We start from the raw sequence: 26,762 nt of genomic DNA on the forward strand, positions 1-26,762 counted from the left end.
ACTCAGCCTTTCATGAACCCACGGGCCTTTATAAATGTCGCGATGAATTGCCAGGGAGGGGGGATTAATTATCTTGTTGCATCACTATAATAAACCAGAGTTTAAAAAAAAAAAAAAAAAATAAATATCTATATATATACTGTATGTATGTATGTGTGTGTATATATATATATATATTTATGATATATTTGTTATTTATTTGATATTTATTTATAATATTTATTTATGATATATTTACATAATATTTATTTATGATATATTTACATAATATTTATTTATGATATATTTACATTTATTTATTTCCTTTCATGTTTACGATTTATAATGAGCTATCTAACCAATCACAACGCGGCTTTCATGATACCAGAGCTGTTTTTTAAATGGAAGCTGATCTGATTGGTTGCTATGGGCAACAGACTGTTTTGATAAATGAGGCCTAGTAACGTGTTTAATTTACACAGTACGCTCAGACGCTAAAACGATGCTTCATATGATCTGTCACCATTGAAATCCACTGTAAAAAAAACAAAAAAAAACAGTAGAATATTAATTGCTAAATTAGATCAATTAAAACTATTAATCTTGTATCATTATCAATAAACAAGGTTTAACAAAAAATATTATGTTTCCGAATTATAATGCACTCGGCTGTGGCGGCCATGTTTAGTCTATGGTTAGGGGGAGACACATGAAAGGAGAACTCTTTGTTGTCCATAGCAACCAATCACAGGGCAGCTTTCATTTTGCCAGAGCTGTTTTACAAATGAAAGCTGAGCTTCCATTGGTTGCTATGGGCAACAAAGACAGTTTTGATAAATGAGGCCTAGTGGCCTATTAATTTCTTAGTGATCCCAAACTATGTCAACACCATATTTTAGCCATGGGTTTAATGTATACACTTACATGCTAATCTGATGCTTCATGCGATTTGTCACCTTTGGAATCCATTGTACAACATATATACTGTATATATATGGTATATACTGGATACCGCAGTCGACTATCATTAATTAAAATTATTGAATTAAATCTAATAATCTAAATTTTTTTTAGGTATGACTCCTTTACTGGCGTTCCTGTCAGCCAGCCGAATATCTCGCTGGAGAAGGCCAGCATTTTATTCAACATGGCCGCCCTATACACACAGATCGGGACCCGCAGCAACCGACAGACGAAAACCGGACTGGAGGAGGCCGTGACCATGTTCCAGAAAGCTGCAGGTACTGTTATACCCTCCACATTGTATATAATATAAACATGATGAGTATCACCTAATGATCGCCATAGACAACAGGGAAAGGGTTAAAACGTAATAAAAGATTATGCTCCTCTATAATGTCCGTGCAGCTCTCCGCCAGGTTCCTCCGTGCACTTTCTCCGATTTTCGGGACTTTTGACACTGACTAGGTCCCACATAGTCGCGTGGGGCGTGACGCACATCAATGAGGGAGCGGGCGGAGGACCCCAAAAAGAATCCAACAAAATAGATTTAGTCCTGAAATATTCGGATATTGATAAATCTGAATTTTTTAGGAAATTTATGTCGCATTTAATTTGCGACAAATCGATTCTTCTCTACAAGATTTCTGCCGCGGATTTGCATGAGAATCAGCTCCATTATCTATCAATGCAGCTGATCCTTACAATTTTCGCGTGGCGTGCGCCGAAAATTAGTAGCAAGCTACTTTTTGCCATGGCGACACACAAAAAAGCCACATAAATTCCCGACCCCTTTCACATGCATGGCATATGGATTTTATATTGATTCAATTACAAAATATGTGCCAAAAACTCCGCAAAAAAAAATGCTGTGTGACCATAAACTAACGTATAGTTGCAAGATGCTCAGAAATATTTAACCTAGTACACGATACTGTGGCCATGCTTGTTTGCTTGTTTGTTTGTTTTTTTTGCTGAAACCTGGACAAAAATGCACATTTTTTTTCTGCAATTTATAAAAATCAGGGCAAAAAAAAATAAAGTTTAATAAAAAAAAAAGCGTATTTTCAGCTGCTCTAGCTGTTAATTTTGCCCCACCTCTGTCCCTTTAGGGGAGGAATAACCAGAACTTGTATATTCTTGTAATTCCTACCTTTTATATCGCTGCCTTCCAGCAGATCTCCTAATTATATGATATTTGGTATAAAGCTTTTCTCTTGAAGAATCTGTGAATGTTTCGAGCGGATTTTGTTGCAGATTTTCTATTGCAAAGGGTGAAATTTGTGCCAATTCTGCACAAAAATTTGCAAATTAAAAAACAAAAAAACAATTTCTTCCAAATAAAAAAAAAACAAAACACCATATGCATGAGATTAAGTTAAAACTCATCGACTTTGCAGCTGCTTGTAAAAAATAATAATTTTAGATGCAGAAAATTCAAGTGGAAAATCTTCACCGAATACGTAAGTTATGAACCCAGTCGTAGGCGGAAGTTCCCTTTAAGACGAAGTGAAATGACGTTTTTCCTTACAATAACTGTAAACCTAAAGTTTTTCTTTTGTGGATGTAAAGTACAAGTAGAACAATCCCACAAGTAAATAATGGATCAGAACAGATCTTGTGCACACAGAGCTGACGGCCGTTTATAAAAGAAGAAAGCCAGGCCGGCAAGTCAACTGTCATGGGCTGATTGAGTGTAACGAGTCCGACCGGTTACAGTACAAATCGTGGAATTATAACCTGGTGTTTACAGTCAGTACCTGAAATAACTGAGGTGTGCGAACATGTTCAACACTTGAGGAGAGGGGCCGTGCTCCGAGGAGGAGGGCCGTGCTCTGAGTAGAGGGCCCGTGCTTGAGAAGAGGGGTTGTGCTCCGAGGAGAAGGGCCGTGCTCTGAGTAGAGGGCCCGTGCTCCAAGGAGAGGGCCCGTGCTTGAGAAGAGGGGTTGTGCTCCGAGGAGAAGGGCCGTGCTCCGAGGAGGAGGGCCCGTGCTCCAAGGAGAGGGCCCGTGCTTGAGAAGAGGGGTTGTGCTCTGAGGAGAGGGCCCGTGTTTGAGGAGAGGGGTCGTGCTCCGAGGAGAGGGGTCGTGCTCTGAGAAGAGGGGTTGTGCTTCGAGGAGAGGGCCCGTGCTTGAGAAAAGGGGTTGTGCTCCGAGGAGAGGGCCTGTGCTTGAGAAGAGGGGTTGTGCTCCGAGGAGAGGGTCTGTGCTCCGAGAAGAGGGGTTGTGCTCCGAGGAGATGGCCCATGCTTGAGGAGAGTGCTTGTGCTCCGAGGAGAGGGCCTGTGCTTGAGAAGAAGGGTTGTGCTTCGAGGAGACTGGCACAAGGGAGCATTCTTTGCGTCTGGAGGAGAGAAGGTTTTTCCACCAACATAGAAGAGGATTCTTTACTGTTAGGGCAGTGAGAATCTGGAATTGCTTGCCTGAGGAGGTGGTGATGGCGAACTCAGTCGAGGGGTTCAAGAGAGGCCTGGATGTCTTCCTGGAGCAGAACAATATTGTATCATACAATTATTAGGTTCTGTAGAAGGTACTTAGATCTGGGGATTTATTATGATGGAATATAGGCTGAACTGGATGGACAAATGTCTTTTTTTCGGCCTTACTAACTATGTTACTATGAGATGACCCGTGCTTGAGAAGAGGGGTTGTGCTCCAAGGAGAGGGCCTTTGCTTGAGAAGAGGGGCTGTGCTTCGAGGAGAGGGTCCGTGCTCTGAGGAGAGGGTCCGTGCTCTGAGGAGAGGGTCCGTGCTCTGAGGAGAGGGTCCGTGCTCTGAGGAGAGGGTCCGTGCTCTGAGGAGAGGGTCCGTGCTCTGAGGAGAGGGTCCGTGCTCTGAGGAGAGGGTCCGTGCTCTGAGGAGAGGGTCCGTGCTCTGAGGAGAGGGTCCGTGCTCTGAGGAGAGGGTCCGTGCTCTGAGGAGAGGGTCCGTGCTCCGAGGAGAGGGCCAATGCTTGAGAAGAGGGTCTGTGTTCCGAGGAAAGGATCCGTGCTCCGAGGAGAGGGTCCGTGCTCCGAGGAGAGGGTCCGTGCTCCGAGGAAAGGGTCCGTGCTCCGAGGAAAGGGTTTGTGCTCTGAGGAAAGGGTACGTGCTCCGAGAAGAGGGTCTGTGCTCCGAGAAGAGGGTCCGTGCTCCGAGGAGAGGGTCCGTGCTCCAAAGAGAGGGGCCGTACTGGATTTAAAAAAAATAAAATAAATAAATAACCTCTCACAGTTCCTAATTTTGCAGCATTGCCCCTTTTACGGCCGTTATTTGGCTGCATATTAGATAGCCAGGGTTTTCCCCCCCCCCCCAAAAAAAAAAAAAGAACAGTAAAATAGGAAATGTAATAAAATATAAAACCGTGCACCAGTCCTAGAATTATAGTGTACAACGCTGATACAAGCGATAGACCTGGTATGTCTTATGGGATTAGCTCCTGCAAATAGCGATTATCATGCGTCGTATCAGGACATCAGACGTACTTTTGAATATTAGAAAATATTAAAGGGAACTTGTCATCAGGTTTTTAAAAATCTACCTTACCCATAAGACTGGCACTGGGCTTCTTCTCAATCAAAAATTTGACTAGGTCTTCGGATGATGTAGGAGACCTCAAAAGGAGGATTAGCTTTGGAGAGTCAGAGATAATCGCGCATGCGCTGGTCTTCTGAACATTATCTTTTACACTCTGGTCACAGGCAGAGCAGCATTCACAATTCTGCAGGGTGATACTGAATATCAGTCAACACTGCTTGTAAATGAACGCCCTGGAAAGCATCTGGTCACTCCTGGAGGGAGATATGGCATCAGTGAAAGCTGCAGAATTATGAATGCTGTTGTTCATTGTGAGCTAGTACCCTTGAAACCTTCTTTATGCCCCTCAGCATAGTATCTAAATAATGCCCAACTTTACTAGTGATCGATTGATCAAACTATAGTAAATGTATAGCTTTTGTATCTTATTTAATGCGCACTAAAATACGGCTTGCTTTTGCGGCTGCAGCTTGGCATTGAGTGCCATTTAATAGTTTATTGGTAATCAATGGACACCAGTCAATGTTTTTGGGGTCCAGTAGCTGGGACCCCTATTGGTGCTGAAACATGAGCCCTATCTCAATGGAGCGGAGGACAAGCACATTGAGAATCAATGAATATGAACATGCTCAACCCCCGCTTTATTCAGATGGGGATCAGTGGGGACCCCAGCATTCGGACCCTCCAATGATAAATAAATGATAGGGAATAGCATATACTTCTAATCAGAGAACCCCATTCTGTGTTTAGCATTTTTGGGTTGTGTTCGATTTTGACTAGAACTTAACTTGCTTTGGCAGCTGCTACTTGGCATTGAGTGTCTAATGTTCACCAGTGCGCTAATGATTTGCTGTCTTTTTTTTTATGACTTTGCTGACAGTCTCTTCCTTTCTTCCAGGTGTACTCGGCTACCTTAAAGAGACGTTCACCCACACCCCCAGTTATGACATGAGTCCGGCCATGTTGGGAGCCCTCATTAAGATGTTTTTGGCAGAAGCCCATGAGTGTTATTTTGAGAAGCTGATCGTGGCAGGAGTGCAGAATGAGTTCTGCACTTTGGTGAGGATGGCGCAGGAAGCGGCCAAGGTACGTCAGATACCACATCCGGCTGTGCCCTTTTATCATCCTCCGTTGCATCGCAATCTAATGATATTTCTCACTGCAGGTCAGCGAGGTTTACTTGCAAGTCTTTACCGCTATGAACCAGGCTCCCATCAAGGAGAACGTTCCTTATTCTTGGAGCGTTATGGTGCAAGTGAAAGCCGAACATTACAAAGCCCTGGCTCACTATTTTGCAGCAATAACGCTCATTGATCACCAGTGTAAGTGTCACCAAAGCAGAACTTTGTGTATTGTACATATTGTGCATAAAGCGGCTACATGAGCGTTGCATTGCAGCCACTGAGCCGTCAGCTTTGGATTCTTTACGGCAATTTTATGGGCGGCGGTATAAGAGCCCAATGCAAAACTTTTCATTTTCAGATAAACTTTGATAACTATTAATGGAGATTCTTTCTGACAGTGACCCCTCGTGATGATGAAGACAAGCAGGAGAAAGCGTTATCTCAGCTCTATGACCACATGCCAGAAGGAATGACCACAACGAAGATACTGAAGGATAAACAGCAGCGGACCCTGCTAGGTAATCACTACATGGAAGACATGGCGTCAGTAATAATCATTACTACTGACCATTGAGAACCAGCAGAATAGTGAGTGCAGCTCTGGGGTATAATACAGGATACAACTCAGGATCAGTAATGTAATGTATATACACAGTGACTGCACCAGCAGAATAGTGAGTGCAGCTCTGGGGTATAATACAGGATGTAACTCAGGATCAGTAATGTAATGTATGTACACAGTGACTGCACCAGCAGAATAGTGAGTGCAGCTCTGGGGTATAATACAGCATGTAACTCAGGATCAGTAATGTAATGTATGTACACAGTGACTGCACCAGCAGAATAGCGAGTGCAGCTCTGGAGTATAATACAGGATACAACTCAGGATCAGTAATGTAATGTATGAACACAGTGACTGCACCAGCAGAATAGTGAGTGCAGCTCTGGGGTATAATACAGGATGCAACTCAGGATCAGTAATGTAATGTACGTACACAGTGACTGCACCAGCAGAATAGTGAGTGCAGCTCTGGGGTATAATACAGGATACAACTCAGGATCAGTAATGTAATGTATGTACACAGTGACTGCACCAGCAGAATAGTGAGTGCAGCTCTGGGGTATAATACAGCATGTAACTCAGGATCAGTAATGTAATGTATGTACACAGTGACTGCACCAGCAGAATAGCGAGTGCAGCTTTGGAGTATAATACAGGATACAACTCAGGATCAGTAATGTAATGTATGAACACAGTGACTGCACCAGCAGAATAGTGAGTGCAGCTCTGGGGTATAATACAGGATGCAACTCAGGATCAGTAATGTAATGTACGTACACAGTGACTGCACCAGCAGAATAGTGAGTGCAGCTCTGGGGTATAATACAGGATACAACTCAGGATCAGTAATGTATGTACACAGTGACTGCACCAGCAGAATAATGAGTGCAGCTCTGGAGTATAATGCAGGATGTAACTCAGGATCAGTAATGTAATGTATGTACACAGTGACTGCACCAGCAAAATAGTGAGTGCAGCTCTGGAGTATAATACAGGATGTAACTCAGGATCAGTAATGTAATGTATGTACACAGTGACTGCACCAGCAGAATAGTGAGTGCAGCTCTGGGGTATAATACAGGATGTAACTCAGGATCAGTAATGTAATGTATGTACACAGTGACTGCACCAGCAGAATAGTGAGCGTAGCTCTGGGGTATAATACAGGATGTAACTCAGGATCAGTAATGTATGTACACAGTGACTGCACCAGCAGAATAGTGAGTGCAGCTCTGGGGTATAATACAGGATGTAACTCAGGATCAGTAATGTATGTACACAGTGACTGCACCAGCAGAATAGTGAGTGCAGCTCTGGGGTATAATACAGGATGTAACTCAGGATCAGTAATGTATGTACACAGTGACTGCACCAGCAGAATAGTGAGTGCAGCTCTGGTCTATAATACATGATGTAACTCAGGATCAGTAATGTAATGTATGTACACAGTGACTACACCAGCAGAATAGTGAGTGCAGCTCTGGAGTATAATGCAGGATGTAATTCAGGATCAGTAATGTAATATATGTACCCAGTGACTGCACCAGCAGAATAGTGAGTGCAGCTCTGGGGTATAATACAGGATGCAACTCAGGATCAGTAATGTAATGTACGTACACAGTGACTGCACCAGCAGAATAGTGAGTGCAGCTCTGGGGTATAATACAGGATACAACTCAGGATCAGTAATGTATGTACACAGTGACTGCACCAGCAGAATAATGAGTGCAGCTCTGGAGTATAATGCAGGATGTAACTCAGGATCAGTAATGTAATGTATGTACACAGTGACTGCACCAGCAAAATAGTGAGTGCAGCTCTGGAGTATAATACAGGATGTAACTCAGGATCAGTAATGTAATGTATGTACACAGTGACTGCACCAGCAGAATAGTGAGTGCAGCTCTGGGGTATAATACAGGATGTAACTCAGGATCAGTAATGTAATGTATGTACACAGTGACTGCACCAGCAGAATAGTGAGCGTAGCTCTGGGGTATAATACAGGATGTAACTCAGGATCAGTAATGTATGTACACAGTGACTGCACCAGCAGAATAGTGAGTGCAGCTCTGGGGTATAATACAGGATGTAACTCAGGATCAGTAATGTATGTACACAGTGACTGCACCAGCAGAATAGTGAGTGCAGCTCTGGGGTATAATACAGGATGTAACTCAGGATCAGTAATGTATGTACACAGTGACTGCACCAGCAGAATAGTGAGTGCAGCTCTGGTCTATAATACATGATGTAACTCAGGATCAGTAATGTAATGTATGTACACAGTGACTACACCAGCAGAATAGTGAGTGCAGCTCTGGAGTATAATGCAGGATGTAATTCAGGATCAGTAATGTAATATATGTACCCAGTGACTGCACCAGCAGAATAGTGAGTGCAGCTCTGGGGTATAATAACATGAAAGGTGACTATACACTTAATACCTTTCTTCTTTATATCACTTTCTGGGACAGATGGGATTTTTATCCTTCGCTTCTCAGCAAATGCCTTTGCTCTAGCACTCGGAGATCGCATGTCGGTGCCACTATGTTCTGTCGGACAAGTATTTGATTACCATATACAGATAACGTCCAGGCCTTGCGCCACTTTATAAAGTTACAGTAAAGTTCCATAACACTTGTTGGCACCACCCTCGCTCCTGGCTGCACCGTGCGACACAGGACATGACATAGTTTACATTCCTCTATACTCGGGGACAATAGAAAAACATCCCTGTAAAATGGTCAGCAAATGCCGTGACCGTCTTCCAGTCCTCACCCAGCTTCCATTGTGCATTGTGTATACAGCCGTGTCGCGTCTCAGCCCGTTCTCATCCCAGTTATTGTGTTACTTGAGGGTTGTTTTGTTTTGTGTGTAGGAAAGGCGCATTTATCCAAAGCGATCATGTGTCACGAAGAAGCCCTGAGGTTATCCAACCTGTGCAGCCAACTCAAGCAGATCGATATCCTGCAGGAGATACTGTCCGCTTTCCACAAGAGGGCGCTGCTGAAAGACTCCTATTACAAGAAAGAAGAAGACTTCCTCGGCATTTTGGTGGCTCCCGAAATAGTTTGTAAGTGCAAGGAAAGTTTGCTGCTCAGTTACTGGTCCAATAATTTAGAATTGGTCCGTGAACCCACCGAGAGCTGGTCGGACCTCTACTGCTTCGATACGGAGCGCTGACTGCATTTCATTAGTGCTAGAGGGGAAAGCTGATTTATAAAAGGTTCATTGACCTCAAAAGGTCCTTAGTACTTCAAAAGGTCCTTAATACCTTTCCAGCAATTGGCCCTGTTGATAACTCCAAATCTGGCCATATAACCCCTTAGATGCCACAGTCAATGCTGATTGTGGCATTTAAACGGTTAGTGCAATTTTGGGGTACAAGTAATGAACTAATAAAAAAAAAAACCTTATGTGGAAATTAAAAAAACATGGAAAAAAAAAAAAAGAGAACCACAATATTAATGTGCTCCGTAAAAAGTAACTAAAAGTCTACTGATCCTCCCCAGGTAAAACGGAGTACAAAGCAGAGATGATTCCTCCTCCGCTCTCCAGGGTGAAAGTGATCGATTTCTTTCAACGACTGGTACGTACCGCCATAATGCACGGAGATTTGGTTACCGCTTTGTAGCCTGTGTCGTCTCTGTAGGTCCAAAGATACTTTTACATGGTGTGAACAATAATCTGAATTATTCTGCAAATATAAAGGGCTTATGAGCAGCAGACTGGCATTGTCCTTACCAACCTCTCGTCACAGTACAGAGTGCCCTCAGCACCCCCCGTCACCTGATTTTCCACTTAGATGATCATCAGATAACTTCTTCCTATGTTCACATAATACCAGATCGTGAAAACCACATTACTGCTGCAAAAACAGTATGAAACTAAATGGAGAAAGTCCTAGGTTACACACTTTGCCCCTCTCTCTTTTTTAGGGTCCGCTGTCAATATTTTCAGCAAAACAGAGGTGGTCGGCGCCAAGAAAGGTCCTCCTGACTCTAGAAGATGGGGAGATGGGGTTCATCTTAAAGGGAGACTGTCCTGTACAGATAACCTCGCTGGATCCGCTCTGCCCGGCCGCGGTAAGTTCTGCAGCTTAAAGGGGTGATCTACTGTTCTTTCTTCAGGAGCGCAGCGCTCCTATGCCTCTCTGCTCGCCAGGGGCGGTACACTCCTGAAGATTCGGACCAGCAACATGGTCGATCCGAACTCAAACTGTGTGCAGTCCAATGGCAGCTTGTACTCCTTTCTTAGGAAACTGACCGCCTCTACGTCACTCCATGCTTTACACTTCTGCTGTATAAGTATTTAGGATTATTAGTAAGTTGGGGCATTGAGAACATCTTTACAATACAAAGGACTGCAGGATGAGAAAGGAGGGGATGAAAGAGTCAATGAACCAACCAAGGTGTAAAATAGGCTTTATGAGGCGGGAACGGCGAAATGCATGTTCGACTGATGTTCCCGAATCCCCCCCCTATAGCGCTGCACGCGTCAATCAGCCGAGCATGCATGTGTTCTGCATATAGCTGCAACAAAAGGATCGGGCACTGTCGTTTATCATTGGAAATTAGCCAATAATTAGTGGTTTGTCCAAATCATATATATATATATATTTTTTTTTTGCTTTAATTTTTTCTTCGTGTTAAGTAATTTTTTCGTTTTTTTTTTTTCATGTTCCAGCGAGAAGGCGTGAAGGAAGGAGATTACATTGTGGCGGTGGAAGACAAGGACTGCAAATGGCGCTCGATAAATGAAGTCATGGGCATGCTGAGCGGGATAAGGGAAGAAGGGAAGGAGATCAAAGTGATCAGTATCCAGGACCAGACATCCAGCATGGTAAGGGCGGCTCCTGAAGAGTAGCGGTAACATCCATGCACACCAACAGCACCACCTTTACCCAGGAGCTGTGTCTGCTCCCATGGAAAGGAATGGCGCCGTTTTGGAAGAAAACTACCTTTTTTATTACTATGATTATAACTGTATTGCAAAACTTATCTCTTCTTCTTTTTACTAGTATTGTATTAACCATTAGAGCCGAATAAAGCGGTACACAGTGCACGAGCTATCCCGACGAGAGCGTGACAGCTTTCTGTATTTCTATGCTGCCGTCACCCTCAGGCTGGGAGAACCATGATCCGATCTCTGACCGATTTATACGGCTGTCTGTCTGTGACAGCTATATTTGTAGATAGTATCTAATAATGCACAAATGTGGTCAGATAAGGTGTTATCTGAGCATGCTCGGGTGCTAAGCGAATGTCTTCAGCGTGCTCAAATAATATATTTGAGTCCCTGTGGCTCCATGGGGACTCACATAAATTATTCGAGCACACCTGGGTTAGCACCCGAGCATGCTCAGATAACACCTTCATTCTCTCATCACTAATAACATTCCATTCTCCCCTTTATACAGCATAACAAGAGTGCCACGTACTCAGCTGGGATGCAGAAAACCTACTCCCTGATCTGTCTAACAATGGACGACGACAAGAACCCCAAAATTCAAAAAGCAACAAAAAAACTATCCTTCCTCAGCTGGGGATTCCGAAACCGCCAGAAAGCAGCAAGCACCTTATGCCTCGCTTCCCCCACCGCCGCCAAGCCTCAAAGCAGCAAACTTTTCCTCTCCCCCTACGACTCCCGGGCATGTGACAGTGCCATGTACTGAGCCCTCATATCCCCCCCCAAAAAAAGACTCACATAGAGACAACTGTGACAATCCCGAGACCTGTGACAATTAATTTATACTTTTTCCTCATTGAACAGGATTTATTTTACCTTCTCTTCCAAGGTACTGAAATATGGATCTGTTCTTCAGTAGTTCAAAAAACAGTTTTCTTAATTTTTCCACTCATTTTCAGATTGCAATAAGTAGCCATTTTAACTTGCCAATTACCGCAGAAAACGCTGGGGGAATATTACAGGGAGTAAACGACAAGAAAACTTTTAGCGGGTGAAATGCTGCCACCTGCAGGTCATAGGCAGGTAATGCATTCTTAAAGGCTCCGTCCTTCACAACCAACTTTTTTTTTTTACCGTGTCCCTGCATCTAAACTTAAAACATTTTTTGCTTACACAGCTCCTGTGCAAACTTATGCATTTTCATGGTAACAGGTAACAAACCGTGCATTTTTTTTCTTCCTTTTATATTGCCTTGCAACCTATGAAATGTATGCTAGAAGAAAGGTTGACTCCAGGGTAAGAGTTTACAGATTGTGTGTGTTACCAGAGAGGTGGCAGGAGCTGGAGACCTAAAAAAAATCTATATCACTGCTCATCCGCCAATACTGCAGCAACATGTCCATCAATCATGTGACTGTCTGCAGCGGTGATACATGTACCACACAAGAGGTTTGCCATTGACAAGAAAGATGGATGCGACATCCTCGCTGCAGAATCTGCAATGGTCAGATGCCGCTTCAGGAAGCATTCAGTGCGTAAAGACAGCAGAAAAGGATGGGCTAGAAACTGAACAAGCCCTTTAAGTGACCCTTTTTGTTGCATTACATGAGTAGGAATATTCTTTATTTTTTTTTTCTTATAACATTACTATTATTTTTACACATGGACCAAAAACGTAGAAGGGACGTCGGCTTAGATTAACACCGACTTCCCTCCTCCGGATGCTGCTATAGACGGTGATCACTGCAGTCAGTGACTACAACCACTATCTGGTACGATGCTGGACGTATTGTGTCGCATGGATGTTATCTTTATACGGTATTATCTGTAGGTCGGTGGTCCGCAGGTCTCCCACTCCTCCTTACTGGGAGTTGTAGTACCAAGAGCAGGAGATTTGCACGGTTTCGGATCGCTGTCGTTTCTCCGTGCAAATATTGCATTTTTTTTTTAATCCCTTCTCTTCATAGATGCGATTTAAGAAGGAACAAGGTTAAAACATTTTGTTTTCCACTGATATCCGACACCACGATTCCCCTATTATAAAGGGAAAGATTGTAAATATCTGTTAAATATAGATTCTATGTTTCTTTTTTTAGGTTTATATAAGATTGTATATATTTAAGTGTATTTAAGAGGACGCAGGATTCCTGATCACAGTCCTGCTGGTGCCACAGAAAAGCAGAAATTAACATTTAAATAAAAAAAAAAAAACTAAGGACCCTGGTGCCAGCAGCAAATATCCACATTACGGAAAACCTATTACTGGTTGAGATTACATTGTGCAATATTGAGTTGTATAATGGCGATTATAGAAATATTGTCTGATGGGCGGCAGAAAATAGTCTGTCCATGAGGAATAAAATTACCTATATTACATAGTGTGAAGCTTGGCCTTTTCTTTACTTGTTGAGGGGGGTGGCCATTGGCTGCTCGCCATTTATTATGCTTCCCATTTTATTTAATTAGACACGTATACAAGACAGGGGAAGCGTCTGATGTGCAGCACCTCTCACCGTCTACATCAGGAAAGGCTACGTTCACACTAGCGTTGTGCGTCGCTGCGTCAGCGACGCGACGCACAACGCACCGAAAAACGCGTGCAAACGCACGCAAAAACGCTGCGTTTTTCGACACGTGCGTCGTTTTGACGAAAATCGGACGCAAGAAAAATGCAACTTGTTGCGTTTTCTTGGTCCGACGCTAGCGTCAAAAAAGACGCACGTGTCGGAAAACGCAACAAGCAAAAACGCATGCGTCCCCCATGTTAAACATAGGGGCGCATGACGCGTGCGTAGCCCGACGCTAGCGCGACGCACACTAGCCGAACGCTAGTGTGAACGTAGCCAAAGTTATAACATATTACCACCAGGGGGCAGAAGCATACACTACACGGTAGGCAGGAATATAATAATAATCAATAGGTTACTTTTAGGGGTTTTCTGAATGTCAAAATACCCTAACCAAAATCTGCCTTGGACTCTAGTCCCAGGTCCAGAGCCCAGTTTCTGCTACTGCCCCTATTCTTCTTTTGCACCCTGAGTTTTTCACGCAGATACATTAGTGTTAAGTTTGTGTTAAGAATGAATGGATGTTGCCAGCGATTCCTCTTCCCACCACGGCCTCCAGCTCCTTCAGGGAAGCGTTGGAAAGTTGCTGAATGCTAGGGAAATACTGAAGGAGCTGAAGAGCCTTCACCCGGCCGACCCCTGGTATCCTCTGTACGGTCTGCAGGATGCCGGCTTCACAAAGATGGCTGCGCTTCTTGCCAATAAAAGGGTTGCTTCCCCCTTCTTTGCTTCGCTCTCGTACCTGGGAAATATTTAATTTTAAATAGTTAATGCACTTTATCCATTGGTTTCAACTATAAAATAATAATAAAATAAGATCAAGTCCTTCCAAATGTGACTCTTTGCTATTTCATACCACTTACCTACCACTAGGTGGAGCTAACCACATGCAGATGTATACAGCTCTCACTGCTTTTAAAATCTGTGTTCTACAAGCTCCCTCTAGTGGTGGCAGAAAGTTAGCACCGAAATGAACAAACTGCATAAACTAATATTACATTATATAACAAACGTTGCAGTATTTCAAACAGAGAAATATACTTTCTCCACCAATGAGCCACTTCTCCTTCCCCAGTTTGGATCATTTACTTAAACAGGACAGACTTTTAGCAATATTTTTAAGCTCACTTTGGGATCAGATTACAATTCCCTATATATAAAACAGGAGGAGCAAGAGTGAAAGACACACAGATGGGGCTGCTGCTTTAGAGTGTTTTTGAACCCAGGTCTGGATTCACAGCAACACTGCAGTATTACATCCTCCAAGATGCTGCTGATTGTGACCATGTGCCACATAGAGCTATAAGAGCAGGGATCCCTCATGTCTGTGTACGGGAGACATAATAGAAGCTGGTCTACACCCACCAGCTCAGAGACAACTGAAAATTAGAAAGCGACTCAGGGGAAGACTACAGAAAAAGACAGGATAAAAGTCATATAATGGTCATAAATTGTGTTATTTCTTGTGTACACACGATAACTTGTTTGCGCAATTTAGCCTCCTGCAATGAGTGGGATAATAATTATATTAATAACACCTATATACTTACTAAATGAGTTATTAGCTGAGCCGCTTCGCTCTGACTAGTAACAGGGAGTAACGCCATGCCGAGCTCCAGCACCACAAAGTTCTGCACCGGAGGAAAGTACTGATCACTAAGCCGAGTCCTCTCTGCTATAACAACGCCTTTCAAGCTGCTGGCCTTTGAAGTAAAAAAAAAAAAATAATAATATATATTTTTTATAATCAGACAGGAGTGTAAGGGTATGTGCACATGTTAAGTGCTTGCTGCATCTCTTGGCAGGAAAAACACCGTGAAATAAAAGCTTTTTTGCATCAGTTTTTGTGGCAGATTTTTACAACTAGTTGCGACCCAGAGAGCACTGCAATTACGATAAGCAAGTAGCCGAAGCACCCATGTCGTGGTCGCAACTCAACTCACTTGTATTGTGCTGCGACGTGGAACAAAACATAGCGAACTTTACCAGTGCAACATGTGTTGTGGCCAAAGTGTGAAGCCCAGAGATTCCAGGACATAAATCCAGGCCTGATCTCTGCTGCAGATACACACACTGATGTGTGGAGAACATGGCGGAGTCAGCGTGGAATCTGCTCCGAGATAACACAGCCGCAGTGATTTACCTTTCGAAAGCGCACGAGTCTTCTCCTGAAAGCGTTCCCGGACACCAGGTCAGTCTCCGAGATGTACAAGATGCAAGCGCGGTGCGACAGATGGAAGTCTACCAGCCCCAGGCCGTCTTCAAACAGCAGCTTCACCTTCCCTAAGGGAGGAAGAGCGACATGAATCATGGCACTGTATGGGAAAGCAACTGATCGCAAATGGTGCTATTGTGGTGGACCCTACTCAGTCCTGCAGATCCCATCGTGCATTGGTAGACCCTAGCTGGCTCTGGCAGACCCCACAGAGCCCAGGAGCATCCTACCTGGCCCTGGCAGACCCCACAGAGCCCTGGCGAATTCTACCTGGCCCTAGCAGACCCCACAGAGCCCAGGCGGAGGATCCTACCTGGCCCTGGCAGACCCCAGGCGGAGGATCCTACCTGGCCGACCCCACAGAGCGCAGGCGGATCCTACCTGGCCCTGGCAGAACCTACAGAGCCTTGGCGAATCCTACCTGGCCCTGGCAGACCCCACAGAGCGCAGGCGGATCCTACCTGGCCCTAGCAGACCCCACAGAGCGCAGGCGGATCCTACCTGGCCCTAGCAGACCCCACAGAGCCTTGGCGAATCCTACCTGGCCCTGGCAGAACCTACAGAGCCTTGGCGAATCCTACCTGGCACTGGCAGAACCTAGGCGAATTCTACCTGGCCCTGGCAGAACCTAGGCGAATCCTACCCGGCCCTGGCAGAACCTACAGATCCTAGGCAAATCCTACCTAGCCCTGTGGACCCTACAGACCTCTGGCGGATCCTACCTGGTCCTGGAGGACACCACAGAGCCCTGGCAGACCCTACCATGCCTTGGCAAACCCTACCTGGCAGACCCTACCTAGCCCTGGAAGACCCTACCTGGCCCTACCATGCCTTGGCAAACCCTACCTGGCACTGGCAGACCCACAGAACCCTGGCAGAACCTATCCGCCTGGCATAACCCACAGAACCCAGTTATGCCTTGGCAAACCTTACCTGGCTTTTATAGACTCCACAGAGTCCTGGCAGATCCTACCTAGCCCCACCATGCCTTGGCAGACCCCACAGAGCCATGGCAAACCTTACCTGGCCCTGGCGGATATAACACATCCTTGGCAGACCACATAGAGCACTGGCAGTCGCTACCCAGCCCGATCATGCCTTGGCAGACCCATACAGACCCCACCATTCCTTGGCAGACCCATAGAGACCCCACCATGCCTTGGCAGACCCATAGAGACCCCACCATGCCTTAGTAGACCCATAGAGACCCCACAATGTCTTGGCACACCCATAGAGACCCCACCATGCCTTGGGACACCCATAGAGACCCCACCATGCCTTGGCAGACCCATAGAGACCCCACCATGCCTTGGGAGACCCATAGAGACCCCATCATGCCTTGGTAGACCCATAGAGACCCCACCATGCCTTGGCACACCCATAGAGACCCCACCATGCCTTGGCAGACCCTACCTGGTCCCACTAGGCCTTGGCAAACCCTACCCGGCCCTGGCGGACCCCATACAGTCCAGGAGGCTACTGGATTGCACTCTGGCCGTACGTTTCGCTCGTACCCTGTAATAACTGCGCCAGTTCGCTTCCTCTCCACTTTTCGCTCCCGATGATGTGTCCATAGGGAACGGCGGAGGCCCCGGCCCAGACTGGCGTGTTCTGGGTAACAGACATCACTGCGAAGAACAACGACCACATGAAACCCATCACACGCAGCTCAGGGAGTCATATATACAACACACAGGAGAGCAGCACAGACATCGAGGGGACAGGAAATCTGAGGAAAAGTTTTCTAGGTGCAAAGTAGCAGCAGAGCGGCCTCCTGCAGATACAGACCCGGCACACAGCACCGGGAGCACCCGCACCGCTCCGGCTCCTCTCTGCAGCTCCCCGCAGCTCTCCGGCTCCTCTCTGCAGCTCCCCGCAGCGCTCCGGCTCCTCTCTGCAGCTCCCCGCAGCTCTCCGGCTCCTCTCTACAGCTCCCCGCAGCGCTCCGGCTCCTCTCTGCAGCTCCCCGCAGCTCTCCGGCTCCTCTCTGCAGCTCCCCGCAGCGCTCCGGCTCCTCTCTGCAGCTCCCCGCAGCGCTCCGGCTCCTCTCTGCAGCTCCCCGCAGCGCTCCGGCTCCTCTCTGCAGCTCCCCGCAGCGCTCCGGCTCCTCTCTGCAGCTCCCCGCAGCGCTCCGGCTCCTCTCTGCAGCTCCCCGCAGCGCTCCGGCTCCTCTCTGCAGCTCCCCGCAGCGCTCCGGCTCCTCTCTGCAGCTCCCCGCAGCGCTCCGGCTCCTCTCTGCAGCTCCCCGCAGCGCTCCGGCTCCTCTCTGCAGCTCCCCGCAGCGCTCCTGCTCCTCTCTGCAGCTCCCCGCAGCGCTCCGGCTCCTCTCTGCAGCTCCCCGCAGCGCTCCGGCTCCTCTCTGCAGCTCCCCGCAGCGCTCCGGCTCCTCTCTGCAGCTCCCCGCAGCGCTCCGGCTCCTCTCTGCAGCTCCCCGCAGCGCTCCGGCTCCTCTCTGCAGCTCCCCGCAGCGCTCCGGCTCCTCTCTGCAGCTCCCCGCAGCGCTCCTGCTCCTCTCTGCAGCTCCCCGCAGCGCTCCGGCTCCTCTCTGCAGCTCCCCGCAGCGCTCCGGCTCCTCTCTGCAGCTCCCCGCAGCGCTCCGGCTCCTCTCTGCAGCTCCCCGCAGCGCTCCGGCTCCTCTCTGCAGCTCCCCGCAGCGCTCCGGCTCCTCTCTGCAGCTCCCCGCAGCGCTCCTGCTCCTCTCTGCAGCTCTCCGCAGCGCTCCGGCTCCTCTCTGCAGCTCCCCGCAGCGCTCCGGCTCCTCTCTGCAGCTCCCCGGCTCTAAACTCCCGCCAAAATCATAGTCTTAAAGCTGATTTGACAACCAACTGTCACTCACCCTAAATAACCCAATCAGGATTCAAAGGGGCGTGACTATATTCTACTTCTGCTAGTTTTTCCAGGACAAACTTTTCTTCCGTCAGTTACGCGTCGCGTTGCCAGGGACAACAGTATCCCACACGCTGATTGGTCAACACGGCAGAGCCGGCCAATGACAGGCGGCGATGATTACGGGGTGACTCTGAGATAGCGGACGTTGACGTGACAGGGTCGGTTCGTTGTGTGGAAGTGACTGGGAGAGAACGACGTCCCCGGGAGCGACAGGCAGAGGGCACCGGGCACCGGGCACCATGTCCTTCCCGTTCAGGAGCCGAGGCGCCAACCAGTTTGTGAGTAATTGTGGTCGGCGGAAGGTGCAGCGGAGGCGCCCTGACATACTGACGGGTCCTAGTGTATACAGTGCTGTGTGTGACCGTATATAGTGTATACAGTGCGGAGCCTGCAGAGCTGTGTGTGACAGTATATAGTGTATACAGTGCGGAGCCTGCAGAGCTGTGTGACCGTATATAGTGTATACAGTGCGGAGCCTGCAGAGCTGAATGTGACAGTATATAGTGTATACAGTGCGGAGCCTGCAGAGCTGTGTGTGACAGTATATAGTGTATACAGTGCGGAGCCTGCAGAGCTGTGTGTGACCGTATATAGTGTATACAGTGCGGAGCCTGCAGAGCTGTGTGTGACAGTATATAGTGTATACAGTGCGGAGCCTGCAGAGCTGTGTGTGACAGTATATAGTGTATACAGTGTGGAGCCTGCAGAGCTGTGTGTGACAGTATATAGTGTATACAGTGCGGAGCCTGCAGAGCTGTGTGTGACAGTATATAGTGTATACAGTGCGGAGCCTGCAGAGCTGTGTGTGACAGTATATAGTGTATACAGTGCGGAGCCTGCAGAGCTGTGTGACCGTATATAGTGTATACAGTGCGGAGCCTGCAGAGCTGAATGTGACAGTATATAGTGTATACAGTGCGGAGCCTGCAGAGCTGTGTGTGACAGTATATAGTGTATACAGTGCGGAGCCTGCAGAGCTGTGTGTGACAGTATATAGTGTATACAGTGTGGAGCCTGCAGAGCTGTGTGTGACAGTATATAGTGTATACAGTGCGGAGCCTGCAGAGCTGTGTGTGACAGTATATAGTGTATACAGTGCGGAGCCTGCAGAGCTGTGTGTGACCGTGTATAGTATATACAGTGCGGAGCCTGCAGAGCTGTGTGTGACAGTATATAGTGTATACAGTGCGGAGCCTGCAGAGCTGTGTGTGACCGTGTATAGTATATACAGTGCGGAGCCTGCAGAGCTGTGTGTGACCGTATATAGTGTATACAGTGCGGAGCCTGCAGAGCTGTGTGTGACAGTATATAGTGCATACAGTGTGGAGCCTGCAGAGCTGTGTGTGACCGTGTATAGTATATACAGTGCGGAGCCTGCAGAGCTGTGTGTGACAGTATATAGTATATACAGTGCGGAGCCTGCAGAGCTGTGTGTGACCGTATATAGTGTATACAGTGCGGAGCCTGCAGAGCTGTGTGTGACAGTATATAGTGTATACAGTGCGGAGCCTGCAGAGCTGTGTGTGACCGTGTATAGTATATACAGTGCGGAGCCTGCAGAGCTGTGTGTGACAGTATATAGTGTATACAGTGCGGAGCCTGCAGAGCTGTGTGTGACAGTATATAGTGTATACAGTGCGGAGCCTGCAGAGCTGTGTGTGACAGTATATAGTGTATACAGTGCGGAGCCTGCAGAGCTGTGTGTGACCGTGTATAGTATATACAGTGCGGAGCCTGCAGAGCTGTGTGTGACCGTATATAGTGTATACAGTGCGGAGCCTGCAGAGCTGTGTGTGACAGTATATAGTGTATACAGTGCGGAGCCTGCAGAGCTGTGTGTGACCGTGTATAGTATATACAGTGCGGAGCCTGCAGAGCTGTGTGTGACAGTATATAGTGTATACAGTGCGGAGCCTGCAGAGCTGTGTGTGACAGTATATAGTGTATACAGTGCGGAGCCTGCAGAGCTGTGTGTGACAGTATATAGTGTATACAGTGCGGAGCCTGCAGAGCTGTGTGTGACCGTGTATAGTATATACAGTGCGGAGCCTGCAGAGCTGTGTGTGACCGTATATAGTGTATACAGTGCGGAGCCTGCAGAGCTGTGTGTGACAGTATATAGTGTATACAGTGCGGAGCCTGCAGAGCTGTGTGTGACAGTATATAGTGTATACAGTGCGGAGCCTGCAGAGCTGTGTGTGACCGTGTATATAGTGTATACAGTGCGGAGCCTGCAGAGCTGTGTGTGACAGTATATAGTGTATACAGTGCGGAGCCTGCAGAGCTGTGTGTGACAGTATATAGTGTATACAGTGCGGAGCCTGCAGAGCTGTGTGTGACAGTATATAGTGTATACAGTGCGGAGCCTGCAGAGCTGTGTGTGACCGTGTGTCACGATTCCCCTGACCGCTGTCACCACTGGGTCAGGATTCACACCGTGACCGTCACCCCTACGTCACTGATCAGGGTGACTTTAGGCCAACAGACGGCTATCACGTGTGCAGGGGGGCTTATCTTAGTTATCCCTCCACTGCTAACAATGTGATGAAAAAACCACACACAAGGCTATTGACCTCTTAGTTTACAGCAGGGGCTTATTCTAGGTATCCCACTGCTTTTCTATATACCACGAACTGCAGGGATTTATGTATATCCCGCTTACAGTTCCACTTAACACTTGCAGCTCTCTGGCGCCCCCCTTACTCTCAGGTCAGATTAGGTACTGCACCCTGGGTAATTAGTCGCCAGAAAGGCTGCCTGCTATGTACTGGCTATTGGGCACGCTGCAGCGACGCGATAACTACTCCCACACAGGCAGGAACAATAATTATCAAACCCGCAGTTGCTTCAGCATAATCCAACCGTCAGCACACTTTCGCTGCCACCAGCTTCGATTAAACGGGTCCGAAGCTAACCCAACACAACAGTAACAGTAGCGTATTTTCCCTTCAAGAGACTTAGGGTACGGTTTAGAGCAGGAGAACGAACTAATATATAATAGTATATCCCATTCAAAATAACTAGGCAGTGCGTTATTAAAAATAGTTTATAAAGATGTTATACATGAGACAATTGCAAATATGTACAAGGGTAATTATAACATAAAGGGAATAAATGAGAAAAGATAACACTCACATATTAAAAGCATTGCAGGCATCCAGGCTAGAGCAGTTTCCATACATCCCAGTCCATGGGATGTACCAGCTCTTCCAGGACAATAGGACAAAGCAGTCCAGAAGGAGAAATCAGCAAAAAGTCACTCCTCAGAGCCTGCCAGACACTTAAAACATTAAGGCTGTGACATCACAGAAAGGCTGGCTTATCCAGACCCTCCTCTCTCTACATTCTGCCTAAACTTTAAACTATTCTCTCTAATTTCTATAACTTCACTACAAAACATGTCAGCGTCCTAAAAAGCTCATCATTCATCTCAGATTAACGTGAGCATTCTAATGAGATCAAATATGTCCTATCTGGGATACATATTTACAGAGAAAACCCTACTTCTTTACCAGATGGAGTTAGAAACCCGAGTGTCATGAGATGTGTAGCTACACCGAGTGGGACTACGAATATATATTTTCGTATTTCTAGCTTAAATCGTTTGCCTAATATCTAACAAAAACTAAACAAAGAATCTTTCATGAATTTTTTGGAGCCATTTTCCTGTTCTAGCTGGAGCGAGATTCTACCCTGGCCGTAAATTCCTCTCGGCCATAAAACTTCCCCCAGTGCAGGGGCAAAGCGGCTCTTGGCTGAATGAAAGGGAAGGGGGGCTTGTTAGCCCACAGCCTTGAGCAAGAGAACTACTTATGATATTTCATACCATATCGTGACACCGTGTATAGTGTATACAGTGCGGAGCCTGCAGAGCTGTATGTGACAGTATATAGTGTATACAGTGCGGAGCCTGCAGAGCTGTGTGTGACCGTATATAGTGTATACAGTGCGGAGCCTGCAGAGCGGTGTGTGACAGTATATAGTGTATACAGTGCGGAGCCTGCAGAGCTGTGTGTGACAGTATATAGTGTATACAGTGCGGAGCCTGCAGAGCTGTGTGTGACAGTATATAGTGTATACAGTGCGGAGCCTGCAGAGCTGTGTGTGACAGTATATAGTGTATACAGTGCGGAGCCTGCAGAGCTGTGTGTGACCGTGTATAGTGTATACAGTGCGGAGCCTGCAGAGTTGTGTGTGACAGTATATAGTGTATACAGTGCGGAGCCTGCAGAGCTATGTGTGACAGTATATAGTGTATACAGTGCGGAGCCTGCAGAGCTGTGTGTGACAGTATATAGTGTATACAGTGCGGAGCCTGCAGAGCTGTGTGTGACCGTGTATATAGTGTATACAGTGCGGAGCCTGCAGAGCTGTGTGTGACAGTATATAGTGTATACAGTGCGGAGCCTGCAGAGCTGTGTGTGACAGTATATAGTACATACAGTGCGGAGCCTACAGAGCTGTGTGTGACCGTATACAGTGCGGAGCCTGCAGAGCTGTGTGTGACAGTATATAGTGTATACAGTGCGGAGCCTGCAGAGCTGTGTGTGACAATATATAGTGTATACAGTGCGGAGCCTGCAGAGCTGTGTGTGACAGTATATAGTGTGTACAGTGCGGAGCCTGCAGAGCTGTGTGTGACCGTGTATATAGTGTATACAGTGCGGAGCCTGCAGAGCTGTGTGTGACCGTATATAGTGTATACAGTGCGGAGCCTGCAGAGCTGTGTGTGACAGTATATAGTGTATACAGTGCGGAGCCTGCAGAGCTGTGTGTGACCGTGTATAGTGTATACAGTGCGGAGCCTGCAGAGCTGTGTGTGACAGTATATAGTGTATACAGTGCGGAGCCTGCAGAGCTATGTGTGACAGTGTATATAGTGTATACAGTGCGGAGCCTACAGAGCTGTGTGTGACCGTGTATAGTGTATACAGTGCGGAGCCTGCAGAGCTGTGTGTGACAGTATATAGTGTATACAGTGCGGAGCCTGCAGAGCTATGTGTGACAGTGTATATAGTGTATACAGTGCGGAGTCTGCAGAGCTGTGTGTGACCGTGTATAGTGTATACAGTGCGGAGCCTGCAGAGCTGTGTGTGACCGTGTATAGTGTATACAGTGCGGAGCCTGCAGAGTTGTGTGTGACAGTATATAGTGTATACAGTGCGGAGCCTGCAGAGCTATGTGTGACAGTATATAGTGTATACAGTGCGGAGCCTGCAGAGCTGTGTGTGACAGTATATAGTGTATACAGTGCGGAGCCTGCAGAGCTGTGTGTGACAGTATATAGTGTATACAGTGCGGAGCCTGCAGAGCTGTGTGTGACAGTATATAGTGTATACAGTGCGGAGCCTGCAGAGCTGTGTGTGACCGTATATAGTGTATACAGTGCAGAGCGTGCAGAGCTGTGTGTGACCGTATATAGTGTATACAGTGCGGAGCCTGCAGAGCTGTGTGTGACCGTATATAGTGTATACAGTGCGGAGCCTGCAGAGCTGTGTGTGACCGTATATAGTGTATACAGTGCGGAGCCTGCAGAGCTGTGTGTGACCGTATATAGTGTATACAGTGCGGAGCCTGCAGAGATATGTGTGACAGTGTATAGTGTATACAGTGCGGAGCCTGCAGAGCTATGTGTGACAGTATATAGTGTATACAGTGCGGAGCCTGCAGAGCTGTATGTGACAGTATATAGTGTATACAGTGCGGAGCCTGCAGAGCTATGTGTGACAGTGTATAGTGTATACAGTGCGGAGCCTGCAGAGCTGTGTGTGACAGTATATAGTGTATACAGTGCGGAGCCTGCAGAGCTGTGTGTGACAGTATATAGTGTATACAGTGCGGAGCCTGCAGAGCTGTGTGTGACAGTATATAGTGTATACAGTGCAGAGCTGTGTGTGACAGTATATAGTGTATACAGTGCGGAGCCTGCAGAGCTGTGTGTGACAGTATATAGTGTATACAGTGCAGAGCTGTGTGTGACAGTATATAGTGTATACAGTGCGGAGCCTGCAGAGCTGTGTGTGACAGTATATAGTGTATACAGTGCAGAGCTGTGTGTGACAGTATATAGTGTATACAGTGCGGAGCCTGCAGAGCTGTGTGTGACAGTTTATAGTGTATACAGTGCGGAGCCTGCAGAGCTGTGTGTGACAGTATATAGTGTATACAGTGCGGAGCCTGCAGAGCTATGTGTGACAGTGTATAGTGTATACAGTGCGGAGCCTGCAGAGCTGTGTGTGACAGTATATAGTGTATACAGTGCGGAGCCTGCAGAGCTGTGTGTGACCGTATATAGTGTATACAGTGCGGAGCCTGCAGAGCTGTGTGTGACAGTATATAGTGTATACAGTGCGGAGCCTGCAGAGCTGTGTGTGACCGTGTATAGTGTATACAGTGCGGAGCCTGCAGAGCTGTGTGTGACAGTATATAGTGTATACAGTGCGGAGCCTGCAGAGCTGTGTGTGACCGTATATAGTGTATACAGTGCGGAGCCTGCAGAGCTGTGTGTGACCGTATATAGTGTATACAGTGCGGAGCCTGCAGAGCTGTGTGTGACCGTGTATAGTGTATACAGTGCGGAGCCTGCAGAGCTGTGTGTGACAGTTTATAGTGTATACAGTGCGGAGCCTGCAGAGCTGTGTGTGACAGTATATAGTGTATACAGTGCGGAGCCTGCAGAGCTGTGTGTGACCGTATATAGTGTATACAGTGCGGAGCCTGCAGAGCTGTGTGTGACAGTATATAGTGTATACAGTGCGGAGCCTGCAGAGCTGTGTGTGACCGTGTATAGTGTATACAGTGCGGAGCCTGCAGAGCTGTGTGTGACAGTTTATAGTGTATACAGTGCGGAGCCTGCAGAGCTGTGTGTGACAGTATATAGTGTATACAGTGCGGAGCCTGCAGAGCTGTGTGTGACCGTGTATAGTGTATACAGTGCGGAGCCTGCAGAGTTGTGTGTGACAGTATATAGTGTATACAGTGCGGAGCCTGCAGAGCTATGTGTGACAGTATATAGTGTATACAGTGCGGAGCCTGCAGAGCTGTGTGTGACAGTATATAGTGTATACAGTGCGGAGCCTGCAGAGCTGTGTGTGACCGTGTATATAGTGTATACAGTGCGGAGCCTGCAGAGCTGTGTGTGACAGTATATAGTGTATACAGTGCGGAGCCTGCAGAGCTGTGTGTGACCGTATATAGTGTATACAGTGCGGAGCCTGCAGAGCTGTGTGTGACAGTATATAGTGTATACAGTGCGGAGCCTGCAGAGCTGTGTGTGACCGTGTATAGTGTATACAGTGCGGAGCCTGCAGAGCTGTGTGTGACAGTATATAGTGTATACAGTGCGGAGCCTGCAGAGCTGTGTGTGACCGTATATAGTGTATACAGTGCGGAGCCTGCAGAGCTGTGTGTGACAGTATATAGTGTATACAGTGCGGAGCCTGCAGAGCTGTGTGTGACCGTGTATAGTGTATACAGTGCGGAGCCTGCAGAGCTGTGTGTGACAGTTTATAGTGTATACAGTGCGGAGCCTGCAGAGCTGTGTGTGACCGTATATAGTGTATACAGTGCGGAGCCTGCAGAGCTGTGTGTGACAGTATATAGTGTATACAGTGCGGAGCCTGCAGAGCTGTGTGTGACCGTGTATAGTGTATACAGTGCGGAGCCTGCAGAGCTGTGTGTGACAGTTTATAGTGTATACAGTGCGGAGCCTGCAGAGCTGTGTGTGACCGTATATAGTGTATACAGTGCGGAGCCTGCAGAGCTGTGTGTGACAGTATATAGTGTATACAGTGCGGAGCCTGCAGAGCTGTGTGTGACAGTTTATAGTGTATACAGTGCGGAGCCTGCAGAGCTGTGTGTGACAGTATATAGTGTATACAGTGCGGAGCCTGCAGAGCTGTTTGTGACCGTGTATATAGTGTATACAGTGCTGTGTGTGACCGTGTATAGTGTATACAGTGCGGAGCCTGCAGAGCTGTGTGTGACAGTATATAGTGTATACAGTGCGGAGCCTGCAGAGCTGTGTGTGACAGTATATAG

At 47.2% G+C, this 26,762-nt stretch overlaps 3 protein-coding genes across 6 annotated transcripts in view; 2 read left to right on the forward strand and 1 right to left on the reverse strand.

Annotated features, from left to right (window-relative positions):
• Positions 1-13,427, forward strand: part of RHPN2 (rhophilin Rho GTPase binding protein 2) — a 50,966-nt gene extending 37,539 nt beyond the window's left edge. Inside the window, exons 7-15 of the mRNA XM_069739241.1 lie at positions 1,054-1,220; positions 5,353-5,540; positions 5,620-5,776; positions 5,977-6,096; positions 9,022-9,216; positions 9,656-9,732; positions 10,082-10,228; positions 10,830-10,985; positions 11,563-13,427. Of these exons, the coding sequence (XP_069595342.1) occupies positions 1,054-1,220; positions 5,353-5,540; positions 5,620-5,776; positions 5,977-6,096; positions 9,022-9,216; positions 9,656-9,732; positions 10,082-10,228; positions 10,830-10,985; positions 11,563-11,817 (1,462 nt within the window). The 3' untranslated portion in view covers positions 11,818-13,427. The remainder of the gene's footprint in view (positions 1-1,053; positions 1,221-5,352; positions 5,541-5,619; positions 5,777-5,976; positions 6,097-9,021; positions 9,217-9,655; positions 9,733-10,081; positions 10,229-10,829; positions 10,986-11,562) is intronic.
• CEP89 (centrosomal protein 89) overlaps positions 1-26,762 on the forward strand; it is a 359,859-nt gene that overhangs the window by 226,844 nt on the left and 106,253 nt on the right. For 2 of the 3 annotated variants that reach the window (XM_069739246.1, XM_069739247.1), the window contains exon 1: positions 18,857-19,000. The exons of the other annotated variant lie outside the window; for it this stretch is intronic. In XM_069739246.1, coding sequence (XP_069595347.1) covers positions 18,962-19,000 — 39 coding nt within the window. In that variant the 5' untranslated portion in view covers positions 18,857-18,961. Of the gene's footprint in view, positions 1-18,856; positions 19,001-26,762 lie in introns of those variants that run through there. 3 annotated transcript variants of the gene reach the window in all.
• On the reverse strand, positions 13,980-17,979 carry FAAP24 (FA core complex associated protein 24). 2 transcript variants are annotated; one of them, XM_069739244.1, is made up of 5 exons: positions 17,622-17,979; positions 17,348-17,461; positions 15,762-15,901; positions 15,169-15,321; positions 13,980-14,360 (listed from the first exon to the last, which is right to left on the reverse strand). In XM_069739244.1, the coding sequence occupies exons 2-5, from the start codon at positions 17,457-17,459 to the stop codon at positions 14,115-14,117; spliced, it is 651 nt and encodes a 216-aa protein (XP_069595345.1). In that variant the 5' UTR covers positions 17,460-17,461; positions 17,622-17,979; the 3' UTR covers positions 13,980-14,114. The 2 variants fall into 2 exon arrangements, with proteins under 2 accessions (XP_069595345.1, XP_069595343.1); XM_069739242.1 differs by lacking the exon at positions 17,622-17,979 and having other exon boundaries at positions 17,348-17,603.

The sequence above is a fragment of the Ranitomeya imitator genome, chromosome 9 (assembly GCF_032444005.1).
Source record: "Ranitomeya imitator isolate aRanImi1 chromosome 9, aRanImi1.pri, whole genome shotgun sequence".
NCBI classification, from domain to species: Eukaryota; Metazoa; Chordata; class Amphibia; order Anura; family Dendrobatidae; genus Ranitomeya; species Ranitomeya imitator.

Coding starts and splice junctions, on each gene's coding strand:
- FAAP24 (XM_069739242.1), bottom strand. CDS start 17,492: ATGGGTTTCATGTGGTCGTTGTTCTTCGCAGTGATGTCTGTTACCCAG. Junction 15,322..15,761: donor GACTCGTGCGCTTTCGAAAG/GTAAATCACTGC, acceptor TTTACTTCAAAG/GCCAGCAGCTTGAAAGGCGT. Junction 14,361..15,168: donor CTCAGCTAATAACTCATTTA/GTAAGTATATAG, acceptor AATATTTCCCAG/GTACGAGAGCGAAGCAAAGA.